The 18,702-nt window shown below is 46.0% G+C and overlaps 1 protein-coding gene across 5 annotated transcripts in view; it reads left to right on the forward strand.

Annotated features, from left to right (window-relative positions):
* Nedd4l (NEDD4 like E3 ubiquitin protein ligase) overlaps nt 1–18,203 on the forward strand; it is a 338,079-nt gene extending 319,876 nt beyond the window's left edge. For all 5 annotated transcript variants that reach the window (XM_059246793.1, XM_059246794.1, XM_059246796.1 and 2 more), the window contains 8 exons: nt 1,675–1,770; nt 3,557–3,630; nt 6,388–6,448; nt 11,588–11,647; nt 12,965–13,072; nt 14,909–15,005; nt 15,583–15,655; nt 17,669–18,203. In XM_059246793.1, the coding sequence (XP_059102776.1) occupies nt 1,675–1,770; nt 3,557–3,630; nt 6,388–6,448; nt 11,588–11,647; nt 12,965–13,072; nt 14,909–15,005; nt 15,583–15,655; nt 17,669–17,771 (672 nt within the window). In that variant the 3' untranslated portion in view covers nt 17,772–18,203. The remainder of the gene's footprint in view (nt 1–1,674; nt 1,771–3,556; nt 3,631–6,387; nt 6,449–11,587; nt 11,648–12,964; nt 13,073–14,908; nt 15,006–15,582; nt 15,656–17,668) is intronic.
* The last annotated feature ends 499 nt before the right edge of the window (nt 18,204–18,702 follow it).

Genomic DNA, 18,702 nt, shown 5'->3' on the forward strand with positions numbered 1-18,702 from the left:
GGTGCTTAGGCCTTACCTGGGCTGACCATCCTTGGACAGGAAAGATTTTTTTTCAGAAACAAAATCTGCCCTTCTTTTCAGAGTACACTTATATGTCTGGTTTTCTCTGCTTATGTATGTTCTGCTACCTGTGCGCACACAAGTAGGTGTGTGTGTGTGTGTGTGTGTGTGTGTGTGTTTATTTTTGTCCTCATGGAAGAATTACAGCTCTGCTTCCATGTGATCACTTGACTGTTTTGTGCAGAGTTGAGAATGAGTGGTACCCGTGATAGGTGACTGCTGAACTCTGGACCTGTGACATGTGCAGACTGGCTGGCATCTATTGTCTCAGTTCAGTCTCACGTTCCCTTCCAGCTTCCGCTTTAGTAATTTATGCTTCTGTTGTGCAATCCTGAGGAGGCTGGGAGCACAGAAATTGCCCCCCAACCCCCAGTGGGGGAAGGAGGTTGAGGCGGGATATCACTATGTATGTAGTCCAGCTTGGCTTAGAACACACAATCCCCCTGCCTCTACACCAAGTGTGCAACACTGTCCCACTCTACAGATTGCTATTAAACACCTGAATCTGGTTCCTATTGGCCATTAGTATTTGGGGGTTTGGGGTATTTGTTTTGTTTTTGATTATGTGTATTGGGTGAGTAGCACATGCAAATGAATGCTGGTGTCCATAGAGGCCAGAGGCCTCAGAGTTTCCCTGGAGCTGGAGTTACAGAGCTACCCAGTGGGTGCTGGGACTCAAACTCAGGTCCTCCACAAGAGCAGTACACACTCTTAGCTGCCGAGCCACCTCTACAGCCCCGGCCATTGGTGTCTTAACTGGGATGTACACATTGTTGTTTGGTCTCTTTTGAGCCTGTCCTGTTCTCAGCAGGAGACTCTGGGCATGAGCAGAGGGGACCTGATGGTCTCACAGCTCCTATTTTCTGAAACACTGGCCCTGCTTTTTGCTTAAATTAATGGGCAAAGAACACTGAGAAAATAGGAAAGGACAGAACACAGAGCATGTGGTGTTGAGAGCATTGACCTGCCTATTCATTGATATTCTCACTATTAGAAGACAGTGGACCCGAGCAGGTTATGGTACAACCACAAACGGTGTAGGCAGGCTGTGATCCCAGGTCTAGGGGCTGAGTGAGGAAGAGGAGTTAGAGACCACTGTGGGGCTACCAAACAAGACGGGGGTAGGGGGGTGGGGGTACCTGAATAGTCTCACTGCTCTAACTGCCCTCCCAAGCAGGTGCCATTAGCCATAGAGAACAGGAAGAAGTCACAAATACTGTCACTGTCCAGAGGTCTTGTGTTTTAAATTAGTGCGGAGATGGGGCTGGAGAAATGGCTCAGTGATTAAGAGTGTGTGCTGCTCTTGCAGAGGACCAGAGTTCAGCTCCTGGCGTGGCTCACAACTAACTGACTGTAACTGCAGCTCCAAAGGATCTGACCCCTGTCCTGGCCTCCAGGGGCACCTGAACACGTGTGCATGCTCACACAGACACGAAGTAAATCTTTAAAGGGAAGGAGAAGTGGTTTTGGTAGAGCAGGCCCCCAACACTGTGGTGAACAGTGCCACCCTTGGGCATCTTTGCATGGAGTTACGTGAGGGTGAGTTTAGTAGTGAGAGAGCTGGACAGGTTTGTGTTTTGACCATGAATGCTCTCCTCTCTGTCAATCCTGTAGGACAGCGAGTACTATAACTCTTTGAAATGGATCTTAGAAAATGACCCCACGGAACTTGACCTCATGTTCTGCATAGATGAAGAGAACTTTGGGCAGGTATGTGTGGCCAGCTCCCGTGGTTTTTCACCTTGCATCCTTTGCTGTGGGCTGTAGCACAGCATGGCTAGACCGCTAGACAGCCACATTGGCGTTCGGCTTATTACTAGTGGGACTATGTGTGATCTGGAAAAGCCTTCCACCCTGCTTCCTCAGTGCTCGGCTGCCTGTGTGTCTGAGCTGCTTTGGGCTGCCAGCCCTGTGACATACAGTGCGGGGGTGTTTGAAGATAGGAAGGTTGGAGAATGGAGGGATGCAGACAACAGAAAAGTGAAAGTATGTGACTGCCCGGGAATTACATCCACATAATACAGCTTTAGCATCCTGGGAACTGCTTCAGCTGACGCTTGTGCCCAGTTCAAAGAAGTAGCAGTGGCACCAGCGTCGTGGGTCCCATGTTGGAACGGGACCCTGGAAGAGCTCTAATCTTCATCCCTGGAGACTGATAGCTCCATGAAATGGGAAGTAGGGGGTGCCAAGGTACCCACTAACTGAGACGCTGCTGCTGGGATCTGGAGGCTCCAGGAGAGGGGAGTAAAATGCCCTCCTCAGGCTGCTGTGTGTGCTTTCTCTGCCACCTGACAAAAAGGACCCGGTTGGCAGGATCACCCATCCCCCACCTTATGGCCATGGCCTCATTATTTAACATGAATAGTCTAGTCTCTTCCTTTCAAAAACAGTTCTACCAATGTAGTTGATGCTTAGTAAAAATAAAGCCAGTATAGTAAAAACACACAAAAATATGACTCACATGATTCCACCAGCTCAAGAAAAGTCATGATGAAAAGTTTTACCTGTGTCTTCCTGAATTACTCTGTGCAGGCCCACAGACACAAGTTTGCTTGGGTTTGTTTCCACAAGTAGAATTAGATACACTACAGATGCCTTCCCGCGTCAGTAGATATCCTGTGCTGTTTTAACAGCTGCAGTCAATGTCATCTTTCAGATGTACATTTTTGCCCTTTGGGTGGTTGTGTAGTGTCTTTTGATATTTACTTTATAAACTGACAATCCTGGTGTGTATATAGCACCAACTATACAACCCTGGAATATATATATTTTATACATCATTCATAGAACTTCTAAAAGAGAAACTGTCACCAAAAGGAGAAAACAGGTAGAGACCCCAAGGACCCACATGGTAGGAGAGTTTTCCTCTGGCCTCCTATGAAAAGAAACACAGAATCTCAGCCTGGCTTCTTAAGCAAGTGTGTGTCTTTCTGTCCATCTGTCCTTCCTTCCTCCCTCCCTTTCTACTTGGTTTTTGTTGATGATGATGTTTGGTTAGTTGAGTTTTGTTTGTTTTGTTTTTTAAGCCCCTGTATTTTGCCTCTTGAAAGAAATTCCATGAATCCTTCTTTATGCAGCGTGATTTCTAGTAACAAACAGAATGCTGGAATTCACATCTCTGGGCTCGATGGTTGGTTGGCATTTGGATCTCTGTGGGCTTGATGGATAGATGTTCTCCTTAAACATAATTAATGTCTTGATAAATGGCTAGCATGTGAAAATGTTGCCCTTCATTGTTGCTAATGAATGAAGAATAATTAAACTCACAAATAGCCATAAAATAATTTGCCTCTAATGATAACATCTTTTCATGCTTAGCATCTTGGAACAGTTAAAAAGGTTCATTAGACACCCTCCTGTACACGGAACCCTTTGCTGGGAAAATGTTTTTGAACAAACTTTGCTTCTCTTCCTTTTATAGTAAGATGTTATTCGATAATAATATGTCAGATAACTTCATGTCTTTGATTGCTGTTTTTCTCCTTTGTAATCGCAGACCTATCAAGTGGACCTGAAGCCCAATGGGTCAGAAATAATGGTAACGAATGAAAACAAAAGAGAATATATTGAGTACGTATGCACATATTTATTACATTTACTGTGTGGTGTGTGTGTGTGTGTGTGTGTGTGTGTGTGTGTGTGTGTGTGATATGTGTTCATTTGTGTGGATGAAAGTGTGCATGCATGGGGGTGGTCAGATCTTCCTCAATCAGTGTTCATCCTTTTTTTTTTTTTTTCTTAAAGAGGGTCTCTCAGTGAACCTCGAGTTCATTGATGCATACAGGGGCACACCACCATGCCTGGCTTTTTTTTTTTTAAACATGGGTGTTGGGGACCAGCAGTCGGGTCCTTCAGTTTGCACAGCAAGCAGTTAAACAACTGAGCCATCTCCCCAGTCCCTATCACTTTGACCTTGAAGAAATCACATGGCTTACAGGGCTGTTGTCCTTACCCAGAACGGCTCGTGCATACTACAGATGCAAACTTATTGTCAGTTTTTGTTTAGTTTTGCTTTTACTTTTGAGACAGGGTCTCTATATTGTATAGGTCTGACTATCCTGGATCTTGCTCTATAGACCAGGCTGGCCTTGAACTCACAGAGATCCGTCTGCCTCTGCCTCCCCAGGTGCTAGGATTAAAGGTGTGTGCCACCACGCCTGGCTTCTTGAGTTTAAATAATAGCCTTTTTTTGGGGGGCTTGGCCTCCTCGGCAGTCGAATGTGGGAGGGAAATCTCCCTTCTCTCACAGTTTCAGTGGACTACCCTAGAGGAGTGCCGCAAGAAGAAAGAGTGTGCATTATGGTGAAGAGCCAAGTGCTCTTCGGGGATGGATGCTCGTGTGAAATTCAGAATTACAGCCATGGGAATGTTAGATACTAATGGGGTAGAATTAGGGATTGCCAAAAAGAAAATATTCTGTCTCCTGCCTTGTCCATCCTGGAAGCCGAGGGAAATGCAGCAGACATGTTGGGTTGTTCTGATGGTTGCTGTCCATTAACTCAATTTCAGCCTCATTCTGTGAAATAAGTCGTCGAGTCCTCCTGGAAGTTTAGCTCCTGAGTAACACTGGACGCCCACAACAGGCAGAAGGAACTCTCAATTGAGTCTATTATATCTTCCTCTTCAGTTAGCAGCATGAACCCAACCCAGAATTCTAGGCTCTTCGAAGATGCACTCTAGCCTAGGCCTGGGCCAAAGTGAGGGACATGGAGGCGTGTTTGGTTCACAGGTCCTGGTTTCTGTAGGTCGGTGGGTTCAGCCCACACTGAGTTCATGTGCAGCCTATGCTCCCTTTCAACGGGCTGAGTGCCCTCCTCCCTCCTCATCTGAAATAGGTCGGTGGGCGTGAATTCAGAGGGCAGGTTGGGGTCTTCTATGTTAGTGTGATGTAAAGGAAACCTGCCATCTAATCAGGAAGAAATGGGGAGCCTTGCGGGCTTTACTCGGGAGACCTTGATGAAGCATCAAGCTCATGTCGGGAGTTTTATTCTTGGTTTCGTTTGGTTTGGTTTGGTTTTTGTCACTTTCAGATAAAAGTTCATGGTGCTTAACAAATAAGCTAGAAGTCAGCAGCTACCGTGGCACGCGTCTGTGCACACTGATTGGTACACTTGTTCTGACCATGGTCAGTTTCATCGGATGCCCCCTGGCAGACACCACTGGCCTTCTTTGTAAAGTCCTGGTGTTACGTGGTTTTGTTTTTGTTTTAATTATCCATCCCAGGATGGCCAAAGCCTAAGGATTCTGACATATATCATGTGGGCCTAGGTCAGGCAGAGTCTCAGCTGTGTGGGATTGAAATCTCCCGCTGCTCACTGGCCCCTGCGGGGCCCGGGTACTGGAAGGACGCTGCTGGGCAGCGGGTTGCAGCCTAGCCCTGTGGTACCCATATAGCTGAGCGCGGTGTGTGCTGCAGGCTGCTCCCCTCGGGTGTTGCCACCTAGAGGATGAGGTCAGCATCTGGATTGCTCACACTGAACACTGTCTCAGGGACAATTACAGTGATGTTCAGATTCTACCATTCATCTCTAAACTTTAGTATTAAAAGTATTAGTATTAGTACCAGTGTGGACCAGATATGGTAGCAACACCTTGAACCTCAGCGCTGGGGAGGCAGACCCTGTCTCAAAAAAAAAATTTATTTTTAAATATTAGCATGTATAATATATGGTATGATAAACTACCCTTAACAAACCCATGCTCATATTTATACATACATATATATGAATGGGCAGATATGTGTGATCACATCCTATGACTTTTTTAATAACAGATCTTTGATTTTTTTTTATCTATTTTTATGTGTATGGGTGTTTTGAATGTATGTCTGTATATCATAAGGTGTGGCTGGTGTCCTTGGAGACAAGAAGAGGGTGTCAGGTCCCCTTGGACTAGAGTTACAGTTACCCACATGTGAACTGCTATATGGGTTCTGGAAATCAAGCCCAGGTCCTCTGGAAGAGCAGCCAGTGCTCTTAACAGCTGAGCCATCTCTCCAGCCCACCTTTTCTTCTTTCTTCACCAAGTCCCCTTTGTGGAGCACTTGGGTCTACTGAGGCTTGATGCAGCCCGGCAGACCAGTTACGCTCTTGGTAGCCTCGGAGAGAAGATAGACGTCTCGTGGATGCTCCAGTGGCTTTTAAAGAAATAGAATGATTCACAGCAGATGTCCCAAAGCCAGCCCTACCCTACCTCACCCTTCTGTTGTCCGGGATTCTCTGTTTACCCCGCCTCAGGAGCCGCAGGCCCAAGGATAAACAGAGCAGTGACTGTAGAGTGCCAGAGGTGGCTAAGCATGTTCCTTTTTTTTTTTTTTTTTTCTCACAGCTTAGTCATCCAGTGGAGATTTGTGAACAGGGTCCAGAAGCAAATGAATGCCTTCTTGGAGGTAAGCTCCGCTAAGGGCGTCAGGGTGGGGACAGCATGCCGAAGGCCAACACGGGCAGCTCACCCTGTTGGCCATTTCCCAAGGTGGGAATGTCCCATGATGCTTTGCCACCTTTTTTTGTTTTTTTAAGTGTCCCCTTGCTTTGCCTTTCTCCGTTTTTAAATCTGATTTGACTGCATCGTTGCTTGCTTGCTTGAGACGCCTGGAACTGACGGCCATCCTGCCTCAGCCTCCTGAGTGCTAGGATGAAACCGCCTGGCTTCCACCTATATTTTGTTTTTTTGTTTCGAATGGATTGATTTGTATTGTGCACACACGTGAGGATCAGAGGACAACTCTGAAGGAGGTGGATGTCTCTGTCCACCATGTGGGTCCCAAGGATGGAACTCGAGTCCTCAGGAACTCGGGATGGCCAGCAGCAGGTTTACTCGATGTCTCTGTCACCATGTGGGTCCCAGGGATGGAACTCGGGTCCTCAGGCGGAATGGCCAACAGCACGTTTACTGGTTGTCTCTGTCACCATGTGGGTCCCAGGGATGGAACTCGGGTCCTCAGGAACTCCGGATGGCCAGCAGCACATTGACTGGATGTCTCTGTCCACCATGTGGGTTCCAGGGATAGAACTCGGGTCCTCAGGCACTCGGGATGGCCAGCAGCACATTCACTGGCTGTGCCATCTCACTAGAGCTTCCGCTATGTTTAAACAGAACTTTTTTCATACCTGGTCTGGAACCATTACCTTGAAGTTCTAGCGGTACCCAGAGAGCTGCCTGCTACTGTGCTTCCAAAAATAGTGCCCTCTCGTTCAGACCTTACCCAACCCAGGCATGCTGCCTTTCCCTTTGTGACACTAAGCTTCCAACAGAGTCTCCCGTTGTTGGTTGTTTTGGCTCTTTCGGGGGCGCCACTCAGCTCCCAAATAAATCACACAGGGAGACTCACTCTTCATTATGAATGCCTGGCCTTAGCTTGGCTTGTTGCTAGCCAGCTTTACCTAATTTTATATTATCTCGTCTATGTCTGTCTTTTGCCTCTGGGCTTTTACCTTTCTCTATTTTTGTATACCTTTCTTTCTTACTCTGTGGCTTGCTGCGTAACTGAGTGACTAGCCCCTGAAGTCCTCCTCCTTCTCTGGCTGCTTCTCCTTTTTTCCTCCTAGATTTCTTCTTCTATTTATACTCTCTGCCTGCCAGCCCTGCCTATCCTTTCTCCTGCCTACCTATTGGCGGTTCAGTTCTTTATTAAACCATTAAGTGTTTTAGACAAAGTAACACAGCTTCACAGAGTTAAATAAATGCAACGTAAACAAAAGTAACACACCTTAAAATATTCTCCAACATTTCCTCCTTTTTGTCTAAATAAAAATAAAGGTTTTAACTTTAACATAGTAAAACTACATACAACGAAAACAATTATCAAGTAGGTATTACATTTACAATATTCTGACCATTTTTAGTTATCATATTCAAAGAAAATAATGCATTATCTATCCTATCCTAGTGAATCCAAAGTTTTACACCTAACTTACTTTCTATCATAACTAAGAAAAACTGAAACTATTTAGTTTTTAACTCCATCAAAGACCCAGAAAGATATAATATTCTTTAACAACAGAGACATTTGGCTACCTAGAAAGTCACCCAAAGTTCCTCTGCAATCTTGGGGCATCCATCTTCAGCCTACAGGCCTAGAGTATCTGGCAAACTTTTCAATGAAGCGGGAACTTTGAAGGAGTGTCCTGCCTTGTTTTGGCAAAGTTCAACAGTCTTTTCCCTGTGGGTCCAGCATGTCCAGTCTGCACAGCACATTGTCAGCAGTCAAAGGCAAGAACAGTTTCTTTGCCCAGTGGCTAACTTTGCCACAATGAAAGCAAGCTCCATAAGGAGTTTATTCAGTGCTCATCATCTCTGAAGCAAGTTAGTGTTGCCAGGAGCAGATGTGTCTCATTGTCATGAAAAACTTTAAGTTAACAAAACATTTTAAATGCCATATTCTGTAGGCCTTTGAAGCATTTGAAGACCATCTATCTATAATATATCTATTTAACCTAGAAAACATACCTAACATCTAAAAATTTGATTGTTATATATGACTACTGACCTAAGTTTCTTGATTATCCTATATAGTTTATAATAATAGATTTCAAAAACTAGGACTTTACCTTACATTTTTAAATGAACTGCATAGGTACAATACCTTAAACAAGAATAGAAACATATATACAATATGTTGTAACAAAAATAACCTTAAATTTGTATCAGTATACAAAAATCCTTTAAACAAGAGTAGAAACATATGTACATTATGTTCTAACAAAAATGACCTTAAATTGTGTCAGTATACAAAAGTCCTTACCAATACAAAATATTTAAAATTAATAGTTGTTTTTTAGTTTAAAGTAGATTCAGTAATCTACCTTTTTATCTTATCATTCCTATATTTCCACAAATTATAATAAACATCCATACCCCACCAAATAACCAAAAGTCTCCCACACCATACTTGGGAATGTGGACGTTGTTTTCTCCATACTGCTTCCTGCTGTCTGGACGAAGGCATGCCCAGGGATCCCTGAGAAAATTTTAGGTAATGACCAAGTCCTGGGTAGACCAGCAGTAACCTTTGCTGATAGATATCACCTGACAAGTTTCAGGAGGTCTCCCTTGATGACACCTGATCCATATTATTCCTGAAGGAATCCACAGCCTCTCCTCTCCTGTGGGAACAAAATTCCAAAGCACTTTTGATTTCCATTTGACACATACTTTTTTTTTTTACTTGTTTTTTAAAGTTAATATAGCCCTAAAGTATCTAGGTTGGTTCAATTCTGCAGTCCTGCTCACAATCCCTTGTCTGTCATCAGCTGCCATTAGCTCAACAATAATCAAAAAAAAAAAATTCAAAATCAACACAATAACATACAGGATCCAGACTCCCTGTGTATTCCCCATTTTACGTGGCTTTTTCCTTTTATATTACTTTTACTCTCTCTGTAAAGACTTTATTATTATTATTTTTAAACTATTCATTGCTTTCTGTGACTATACCCTTTTTATTTTCTTAAGCCTACATACGTCGTTAAACACACTGTAACCTGTTCAGAGGTTTTTCTGTCTGGACCTCTTTTATTGCATATCTTCAGTCTTTTTTGACCGTATGAACAAACCTTTAAACTGCTAACCTACACCTGGATCCTCCAAATGTGGCTCTCACTGTGGGTCTGCCCACTTCTAGGGTCGTGAAAACCAAGTGTGAAACTTGTGGCAGGTTGGAGGTTTGTCTGACCTGCATTCAACCTTCCTAGAGTTCTGGAATGCTGATGCTTGCACTGTGGCAGCATTTTTAATTAGTTTTTTGTTCCTACGTAACATACTGGCTGCTCAAGGGCTTGCCAGCAGACAGAAACTCTTAAAGGAGCCATATCCTCTTTTTTTTTTTTTAATAGCTTTTTCTGGCACTGTGGTAATTCAAGGGCCATGTTGGTACACCAAGATGTTGGGGTTTTCTGCTACAACACTCCCCTTTTCATGCTCTGTTTTTCTGTGATATCCAAATACCTCTTTTCTCCCTGCGAGGGAATGAAGCCACTACCTCTCTCATGAATAGTCTACCACAGAGGACATTTCCCAGCCCTTTTTTTTTTTTTCTTTTTAACCATAAAGTATTTCATGTTGGCAGAATGTGACATTTCTTTTTAATAATGATAATATTAGTTACTTAAAAGCAACGAGAGGGGCCGGTGACGTGGCTCATCAGCACGTAAAGATGATTGTTGCCTCCAAGTCTGACCGCCGGAGTTGAGACCCCCAGTGCCACTGCTAGAAGGACAGAGCCAGCTCCTGCGGGGTGTCCTGTGACCCCCATCCATGCGTGCACACAGTAAATAAATTTTGAAGGGAAAAGCCCAAACCCCGTGGTAGTCATTTCCAGGAACCTCTCTCATGGAACGGTTCTCTTTAGCTCAGTGGCCTGCACATCATGAAGATAGCGCCCCGCCCTCCCAGCAGGAAGGTCATATATGCCAGGGCCTGGGGACATAAGATGTGACCGTGACTGTGGCGCCTATTGCACTGTATTTAAGGAGGACGTCCCGGGAAACAGATGTGCCCAGCCCCCGTCATCGACTGTTTTATTACTCTTTTGGCTCTTTGCTTTTTGGAGGCCCTCCACCCAGCTGCCAAATAAATACATACAGAGACTTATGAATTCTTATGAATGCCCATCGTTAGCTTGGCTTATTTCTGGCCAGCTTTCCTTAACTTAGATTAACCCGTCTTCCTTTTGCCTCTGGGCTTTTTCCTTTTCTTATTCTGTAATCTTACTCTTACTTTCATTCTTCACTCTGTGGCTGGCCCCTGGTGTCCTTTCTTCTTTCTTTCTCGTTCCTTCTCTTTCTCCTTTTGTTTCTTCTCTCTGCCTGCAAGCCCCACCTATCCTTTCTCCTGCCTTGCTATTGGCCGTTCAACTCTTTATTAGACCAATCAGGTGTTTTACACAGGCACAGCAACACAGCTTCACAGAGTTAAACAGACGCAACATAAAAGAATGCAACGCATCTTTGCATCATTAAAACAAATGTTCCACAGCCTAAACAAATGTAACACATCTTAAAGTAATATTCTACAACAAGCCCCGCCCAGCCCTCAGGAATCACAGTGTCTAGAATCTCTTCCTGGGTCACCCCCTAATTAATGACAGCCCAGGACAGAGCCTGACTGCTGTTCTGTCTGTTCTCTGTGCTAGCTTATGCTGCCTCCTCCTCCTCCACCCATGACTACAGCTATTTTTAAATGAGTCTCCTCCACGTTTGTGGTCTGTGCATTTTAAGACACACTGACTCACAAAAGTGTGTCATAAATTGCTTTTGCAATCCACCTGCCTACAGTATCCCTAGTATCACAGGGTTTCAAAAAGGGTGCAAGTGCTGGAAGCTTCTAGACCGTACACATTTTCAGGCTCCTATACATGGCTTGCTGTTATTGGAATTGTGGTCACCTGACACTGTCATTGCCGCATGAGCCAGCAGTAAAGAGTGAGCCTCCTCTGACTGACCACAAGCTTATTCAACCCTTGGAAATTGTTCTTTTCTGAAGAAGAAAAAAAAAAGATGTTTAAGATGTTTTTATCTTTTTCTTTCAGGGATTTACAGAACTTCTTCCAATCGATTTGATTAAAATTTTCGATGAAAATGAGCTGGAGGTTTGTGTTACCAATATATTTTATCTCCTTACTCTGCAGATGGCGTTTTTTATTTTCTCTGACATATTGAATGCTCTGTTACGAGGCCTGTCTTCTAATCTGGGGAAGCTAGCAGGAGTAGTCAAAGCGATTCGTTGCCTGTGACAGGGCAGTTGTGAGCATTTCTAGGGAGCTGTGCTGGGTGTATAACCCAGTGCTCAGGCAAAGAAGTCTGCCATGTCTGTGGAGGAGCCTGGTTCACTCCAGCGCTCTAGGACAGTGGTCTGCTGGCACAACCAGGCCAGCCCAGTCCCTTTGTTGCCTCCCGGTCTCCACCTTGGCATGTGGTTGAAGGACTTGGTCACACGATAGCCGTACACCTTCTCCAGAGTCTGTAAAGGAGACGTGACCTTGACCTTGAAGTGGCTTGTGTTGAGTAAGGACCATCAGGAGGCCCCCAGCTGGTAGCAGAAAGTGCGCTTCTCAGCTTCGGTGTAGATGAGGAAAAGAGCAGCTTGAAAACTGAAAACCTGTCTCACCTTGGGTTGTGTTGAGGCACAGAAGGAAGGAGGCTGCATCTGTCCACAGCTGTTCTCTCCAAGCCCATGTCCAACAAAGCATGCCTCAGAGAGTTTAAAGTGGGAGTTTCTAGATGAGTGTCATGGGAATTCTGTATTGCACGCACTACAAGCGGCTGTGAGAAGTGAACCACCTCCCCAGATGACTCAGCCAGGCTGGTGCCAGGGAGGCCAAGGAATCAGCTTTCAGGCTTTGGGAATGGTTTTCTTCCTGCTGTATTTTAGTTCTCCCGTGGGAATATCATATTCATTGGAAACTCCTATGGATAAGAGCAGACTTTAGGCTAAGTACTGATTCAGGGCACCAGTTCCTGCCTGGGTGCCCACAGGACGCTGGAAGGATGAGGAGGTCGTGTGTTGTCACCTGGATTGACCCATCTAGGGGAGATGAGTTCTTGCTGTCATGGGGACTAGTTCAGATATCTGAACAAGTAACAGCCAGGATCCTGTGCATCTGCTAATGCAGTACAAGGAACTCTGCAGCACTGTGCCCAAAGCATGCAGGCTGGAAAGATGACCCATGGTCTCCAGTATAAAATGTCACGGTCTTGCATGCAGGTCAGTTAAGAAACCACCCCCCTCCCTTCCTCTGCCAACTCTGATGTGAGTGTCAGGGGAAGTTCAGCCCGTGCATCTGCATTCTTTGGCTCTCCTGAACTGCTGGCTTACCTGCTTGTCCGGTGACAAATGCCAGCAGAGAAGAGAGAGTTCTCAACTTACATAGCCCACCTCGTTTACATCTGACCCATTTCCTTACCAGTTGCTGATGTGTGGCCTTGGTGATGTCGACGTGAATGACTGGAGACAGCATTCTATTTACAAGAATGGCTACTGCCCCAATCATCCCGTCATCCAGTGGTTCTGGAAGGTAACCGCAGCTCTCTAGGCCCAACCTCTGCTTCAAGCTCTTCCTTCAAACTAGAGAAGTCCTAATCTCCCTGTCAGGCCTCTTGGGGGAAATCAGAGCAGGAGCATCTTTGGGAATAGGCATGCCTTCAGGCTGGTTCATGAATGTGTAAAAGTCATTTTCTCAACTTTTTTGTTCGTTTTTTGGTTTTTTGGGGTGGTGGAGGGGGGTGTTGGTTTTTCAAAACAGAATTTCTCTGTGTAGTCCTGGCTGTCCTGGAAATTGCTCTGTAGAACCAGGCTGGCCCCGAACTCAAAGAGTTCAGTCTGCCTCCTGAGTGCTGGGATTAAAGGCATGCACCACCACCACCCAGCTTCAGCATTTTTTTATTCCAATAACATTTTGATTTTTATATCTTGCAACCCAAGATGCAAATTAAATTTGATTTACTATCTTAAGGGCCAATGTTTGGGTTCTGTTGGGCTCAAGAATGGTTTGTCAAAGATAGTAAACTAAACATAAAAAAATTAAAAGATTATTTACACACAAAAAAAGAAAGTCAACCCTGCATGATAGCATATACCTCAACTCCCAGGTCTCACTCATAAGCTCAGCACTTGGAAGGCTGAGACAGGAGAATTGGAAGCTTGAGGCTGGCCTGGGACACACAGCAAGTTCTGGGACAGCCTGAACTACTTACCAGACAATGTTTTTTTTTTTAAAATAGGGTCTCATTATGTAGTCCTGGCTAGCCTCAAAACAGATTCACCTGCCTCTGCCTCCAAAGTGCTCGAAATAAAGGTGTTTGCCACTAAAACTGGCAGATGCTGACTTAAAAAAAAAAAAAAAATGAGAAGAAATCAACTAACGTGTTTTAACTTCTGAATGTCTGTTTTTAATGTTTCAAGTACCAGTAAAAGTACAGAGAGAAAGAACCAGAATTGTCAAAGACCAGAACTTGGCTTTTTTTTTTTTTTTTTTTTTTTTTTTGGTTTTTCGAGACAGGGTTTCTCTGTGTAGCTTTGCGCCTTTCCTGGGACTCACTTGGTAGCCCAGGCTGGCCTCGAACTCACAGAGATCCGCCTGGCTCTGCCTCCCGAGTGCTGGGATTAAAGGCGTGCGCCACCACCGCCCGGCGAACTTGGCTTTTATTTGGGGTTGTTTTATAGAAGATCAAATCTCATGCCCAGGAACACCGGTTCGGTTCCTGCAGCAGTTGGGATCTGGGAGGCGGCGAGGAGCCTCACAGATTGGTTCCAAGGCCCATCTTTGCCTGGGTTTCCTTCTGTTTGTAAAGTGTCATTAGGGAACTCTCTCTGGCCACATCTCATCACCTGGCTTCCCTTTGTTTTAGGAACACTGCCTGGTTAGAATTAGCTTCAGGGAGATGACAGGCCTCAAACCCAGAAACCTGAGCTTGAGAACATCAAAGAGTTTTCTTCTTATATCATTTATTTTAGCCCGTTGGCAAAAGCAAAAAACGGGACCCAGCGATGCTCTGGATAAGATTAGAGAGGGTGGGCCGGGCGGTGGTGGCGCACGCCTTTAATCCCAGCACTCAGGAGGCAGAGCCAGGCGGATCTCTGGTGAGTTCGAGGTCAGCCTGGGTTACCAAGTGAGTCCCAGGAAAGGCGCAAAGCTACACAGAGAAACCCTGTCTCGAAAAACCAAAAAGAAAAAAAAAAAAAAAGATTAGAGAGGGTGAGATCATAACAGCCATCTAAAAAGGGGAGGCGGTGCCGGTTTTCAGAGTCAACACTGCAGGTGCCTCTGGGGCAGCGTAAATGAGAAGTTAGTTGCCTGCCTGCATCACAGCCCTGTGTGCGTGGTGACGTGATGACCTTCTGCCTCCGGCAGGCTGTGCTCCTGATGGATGCTGAGAAGCGGATCCGGCTACTACAGTTTGTCACAGGCACCTCCCGAGTACCCATGAATGGATTTGCCGAACTTTATGGTGAGTGTGGCAAGCCCCAGACTCCTCTGTCCTGTGAGGATCCAAGCAGGCAGCATCCTGCCTGCCACCTTGGCCCCTTTTTCCAGACCAGTTTAACTGTATTAGTTCCACCGAGACCCGTGGAGACACAGAACAGAGGCACAGATTGAGGCAGTGTTTGTATGGAGAGCCTGAAACTTTCTCCATTTTTTTTCCTTTTTTTTTTTTTTCCTCCATAGTTCAGGTTTTCCATTCAGCTTATAAAACCAGATTGTCAGAGTCATCCATATGGTTGAAACTGGTCCATGGAAGAAGGGCCCCCCGCCTGCAGACCCCAGGACTCTTTCTGCTCTGGGCATCAGAGCTCACGGTGCATTACTTTCCCCTGAAGTGGAGAGGCCTCGGCACCAGCACCTGTGCTGAGCCTGGCCCACTTCAGCTCTGCAGGGGAGCTAGCTAGGCCAACCCCTGAGCAGTGCAGACCTGGGCAGACTCCCCCCCCCCAATATTCCTCCCTCCCCTTTAACTAAGTCCCACCACAGCTTTGTTCTCCTGCTTCAAGCCCTGCTCATGTGTCTGTTCTCTTTTTTTTGCCCAGGTTCCAATGGTCCTCAGCTGTTTACAATAGAGCAATGGGGTAGTCCTGAAAAACTGCCCAGAGCTCACACATGGTAAGTAACAACATCCCCGTGGGGCCTGAAGAAACGGCTCAGTGGTGAAGGGGACCTGTTCCCCTTTGAAGAGGACTTGAGTTTGATTCCCAGTCCCTACGTGGTGGCGGCTCACAACCATCTGTAACTCCAGTTTCAGGAGATTTGATTTTTGTAGGCACTAGGTTCGCATGTGGCACACGTGCATCTATTCAGAACACTGAGACACATCAAAATCAGTGAACCTAAGCCTGACGACCTCAGCTGGATCGCTGGGACCCATGTGGTGGAGAGAACCAAGTTCTGCAGATTGTCTTCTGTCCTCCACATGTGTGCTATGGTACACACACATGCGCACAATAAATAACATTTCAAATAATTACGGACAAAATTCCCCATAGCAGCATCAATTTAAAAGGCCTATTCACCCAGTCTGTAAGCAACCCCATGGCAGGGCTGACACCTTCAGAAGGTCTTCTCTGGCTGGAGAACAGGGAAGAAGCCTCAGGAATTGGCTTAGAAGAGTCACATGACCCCCCAGCCCAGAGACAGACAGGGCCCAGTGGGTTTTTCAGCAGAATTCAGCAAGCTCCCTTTAGTCCAAACTCTTCCTAGGAAGTCGGGAAGTGTGGTCCTGCCTTTCTCAGCACAGCGAGGGTCCAAAGCCTGTGCTGACTGTGCTGAGCTGACATGAGCACCCCTGAGAGCCTTTGTGTAAACTGACAGTGGAGGAGCTGGCTGCTGCCGGTGCCCTTCCCTCTGCATGGACCAGCATGGCCACGGCCTGTGTGGTCCTTGCTGACATGCACGCTGATTTCAGACTGTAATCGGCCATCCAGAGCATGCAACGTCCACGGTTCTCAGCCTTTATCCTAGGGAGGATGTCTGCAGAGTTCAAACAGCTTCCTGACAGGGGCTGACAAGCCCTTTTTCAATGTTCTTGAACAGGGTTGGGCAGAGCAAATACTCAGTAAACGTTGGGCGAGTTGGCCTTAGACGCCATCTTTTGAGCACGTGCTCCCAGCCCCGTTTCTCCTTTTTACATTTGAGCAGACAGATTCAGAGAGGTGAGATGACTTGGCCAGTGTCCCACAGATGGTAGGGACAGGGTTTGAACTTGGCCTGTAAACAAGCGGGCTTGATTTCTTGCAGAGGCCATCCATCTCTATCCAAAGACCTCCTTCTCGAAGGGTGAGCCATACCTGCCCCACCCCGGCTGAAGCCTTCCTAGGTGACAGGGCTTTTGTAAAGTGCAGCTCGCTCTCTGAACCTCACTGGTGGTCAGACTGGATAGCAGAGGTGTCTCAGTGTCTGGAGCTCAGGCAGCCTGGAGTCTGCTCTAGAGCCTGCACCATTCCTGGGAGTGGGACCCGTGGTTCTCGGGCTTCACCTCCTTGCTTAGGAATCTGCATGTGTAGAACACATAACCTTAACCTGCTTCACACCTACAGAAGAGCACGTGGCTCGAGCACGTGGCTCAGGCACGATGGACCAGTGATAGTGTGAGGAAGCAGTCTGTCCATCCTTCATTCCTGAAGTGTGCATGCCTTATGCTCCGTGGGTTTAAAAAAGTTTTTTTTTTTTTATAATGTGTGCGTGCGTGCGTGCTACCAGTGTGGCCAGGAGACAACTGGTGCAGTCAGCTCTCTCCTTCCGCCTTTATGTGGCATCTAGGCATTGAACTCAAGTCGCCCGGCTTGCCTGCAAGCACCTGTACCTGCTGAGCCATCTCGCCAGCCCCCATGTTTAGTCTCTCTGTGGATGTTGGTACCTGTCTTACCTTTGTGTCTCCCTCCCAGCAGCAGAGGGGTCAGGGACAGTTGAAAGACTGTTTTCTTTTCCCCATTGATTGTATGACCTGTTTGGCATAGACACTTTCCTAACTAGAATTTGGCCTTGGGTAATAAGTGTGGCTTTTTCTTTTTAATAATTCCCTTGCTCACATAGCCAGTGCCCATTAGCCAAATCGAGAAAGTGCCGTTATGGCAAGGAGGAATGGCGGCCACTCACCACCACTCTCCATTCCTTTGGCAGCTTTAATCGCCTTGATTTACCTCCATACGAAACCTTTGAAGATTTGCGGGAGAAACTCCTCATGGCTGTGGAGAACGCTCAAGGCTTTGAAGGGGTGGATTAAGGCCTCCGGCGCCGGGGGCGCTGCCCTTCCAGCAAGTTCTGCGTGCACTTTTTGCATTTGCCTGGCAGACTTTTGCAGAGCCGGTGGCAGAAGCAGTTGCCTGGCCTGGCTCTGGAGCCCAGCTTGTCCAGGCCCGTGCCCAAGTTCCGCCAGGGCACGCAGCCCCAGCTCAAGTACCACCCCCTGTCACCACCGATTCTCAACCGGTTGACGTGTACACTGATTACATTTCAGGAGGACTTGATCTATTTATGTTGTGCCTCTGCAGGCAAAGCCCTTAATAAATATTTTGCATACTTTCTAATGACAATGAATGGAATTAATCACGCTACAGGTATAGTATTACAACTCATGTTTACTTTTTAAAATGATTTAGACTGATTTTCAGATTTTATTTCATTACAATTAAAGATGTCTCATGTACTTGGAAAAGTGAGCATATTTTTTTTTGTATTTGAATTTCATATCAAGCTTAATGTCAGTGACATTTTTATTTTTGAAGTACTTGGACACTCTCACTCTCTACTTTATTAGCATTGGAAAACTCATTTTCTCCAGAAGCCTTCTACACAGACCAATGCTTGGGAAGAATTTCAAATAGAACCTTAAGCATAACAATTTTTTTCCACGCTCAGAATGAAAATAAACTGGATATTGCCCTTTTTTTTTTGTACAAATTAATACCAGGTACAGACTGGAAGAATTGTAACATAGCATGATATCTTTGCGTTAACGTGAAAGGGTTGACACCCGCCGTCCCTTAGGAGTGTCGCCGTGTGCCATCGCACATTGAAGACAGGGTTGGACTGTCCTTTCGCATCGGAAGCCCTTCGCCTTTCCTGTGGCCACACAGCCTCTTCTGACGCTGTTTTTCGCTTTGGTGTTTGTAGAGACATTTCCAATGGCATTGCTTGATTCAAAACCGAGGAAG

This window comes from Peromyscus eremicus, chromosome 19, assembly GCF_949786415.1.
Source record: "Peromyscus eremicus chromosome 19, PerEre_H2_v1, whole genome shotgun sequence".
Lineage (NCBI taxonomy): Eukaryota > Metazoa > Chordata > Mammalia > Rodentia > Cricetidae > Peromyscus > Peromyscus eremicus.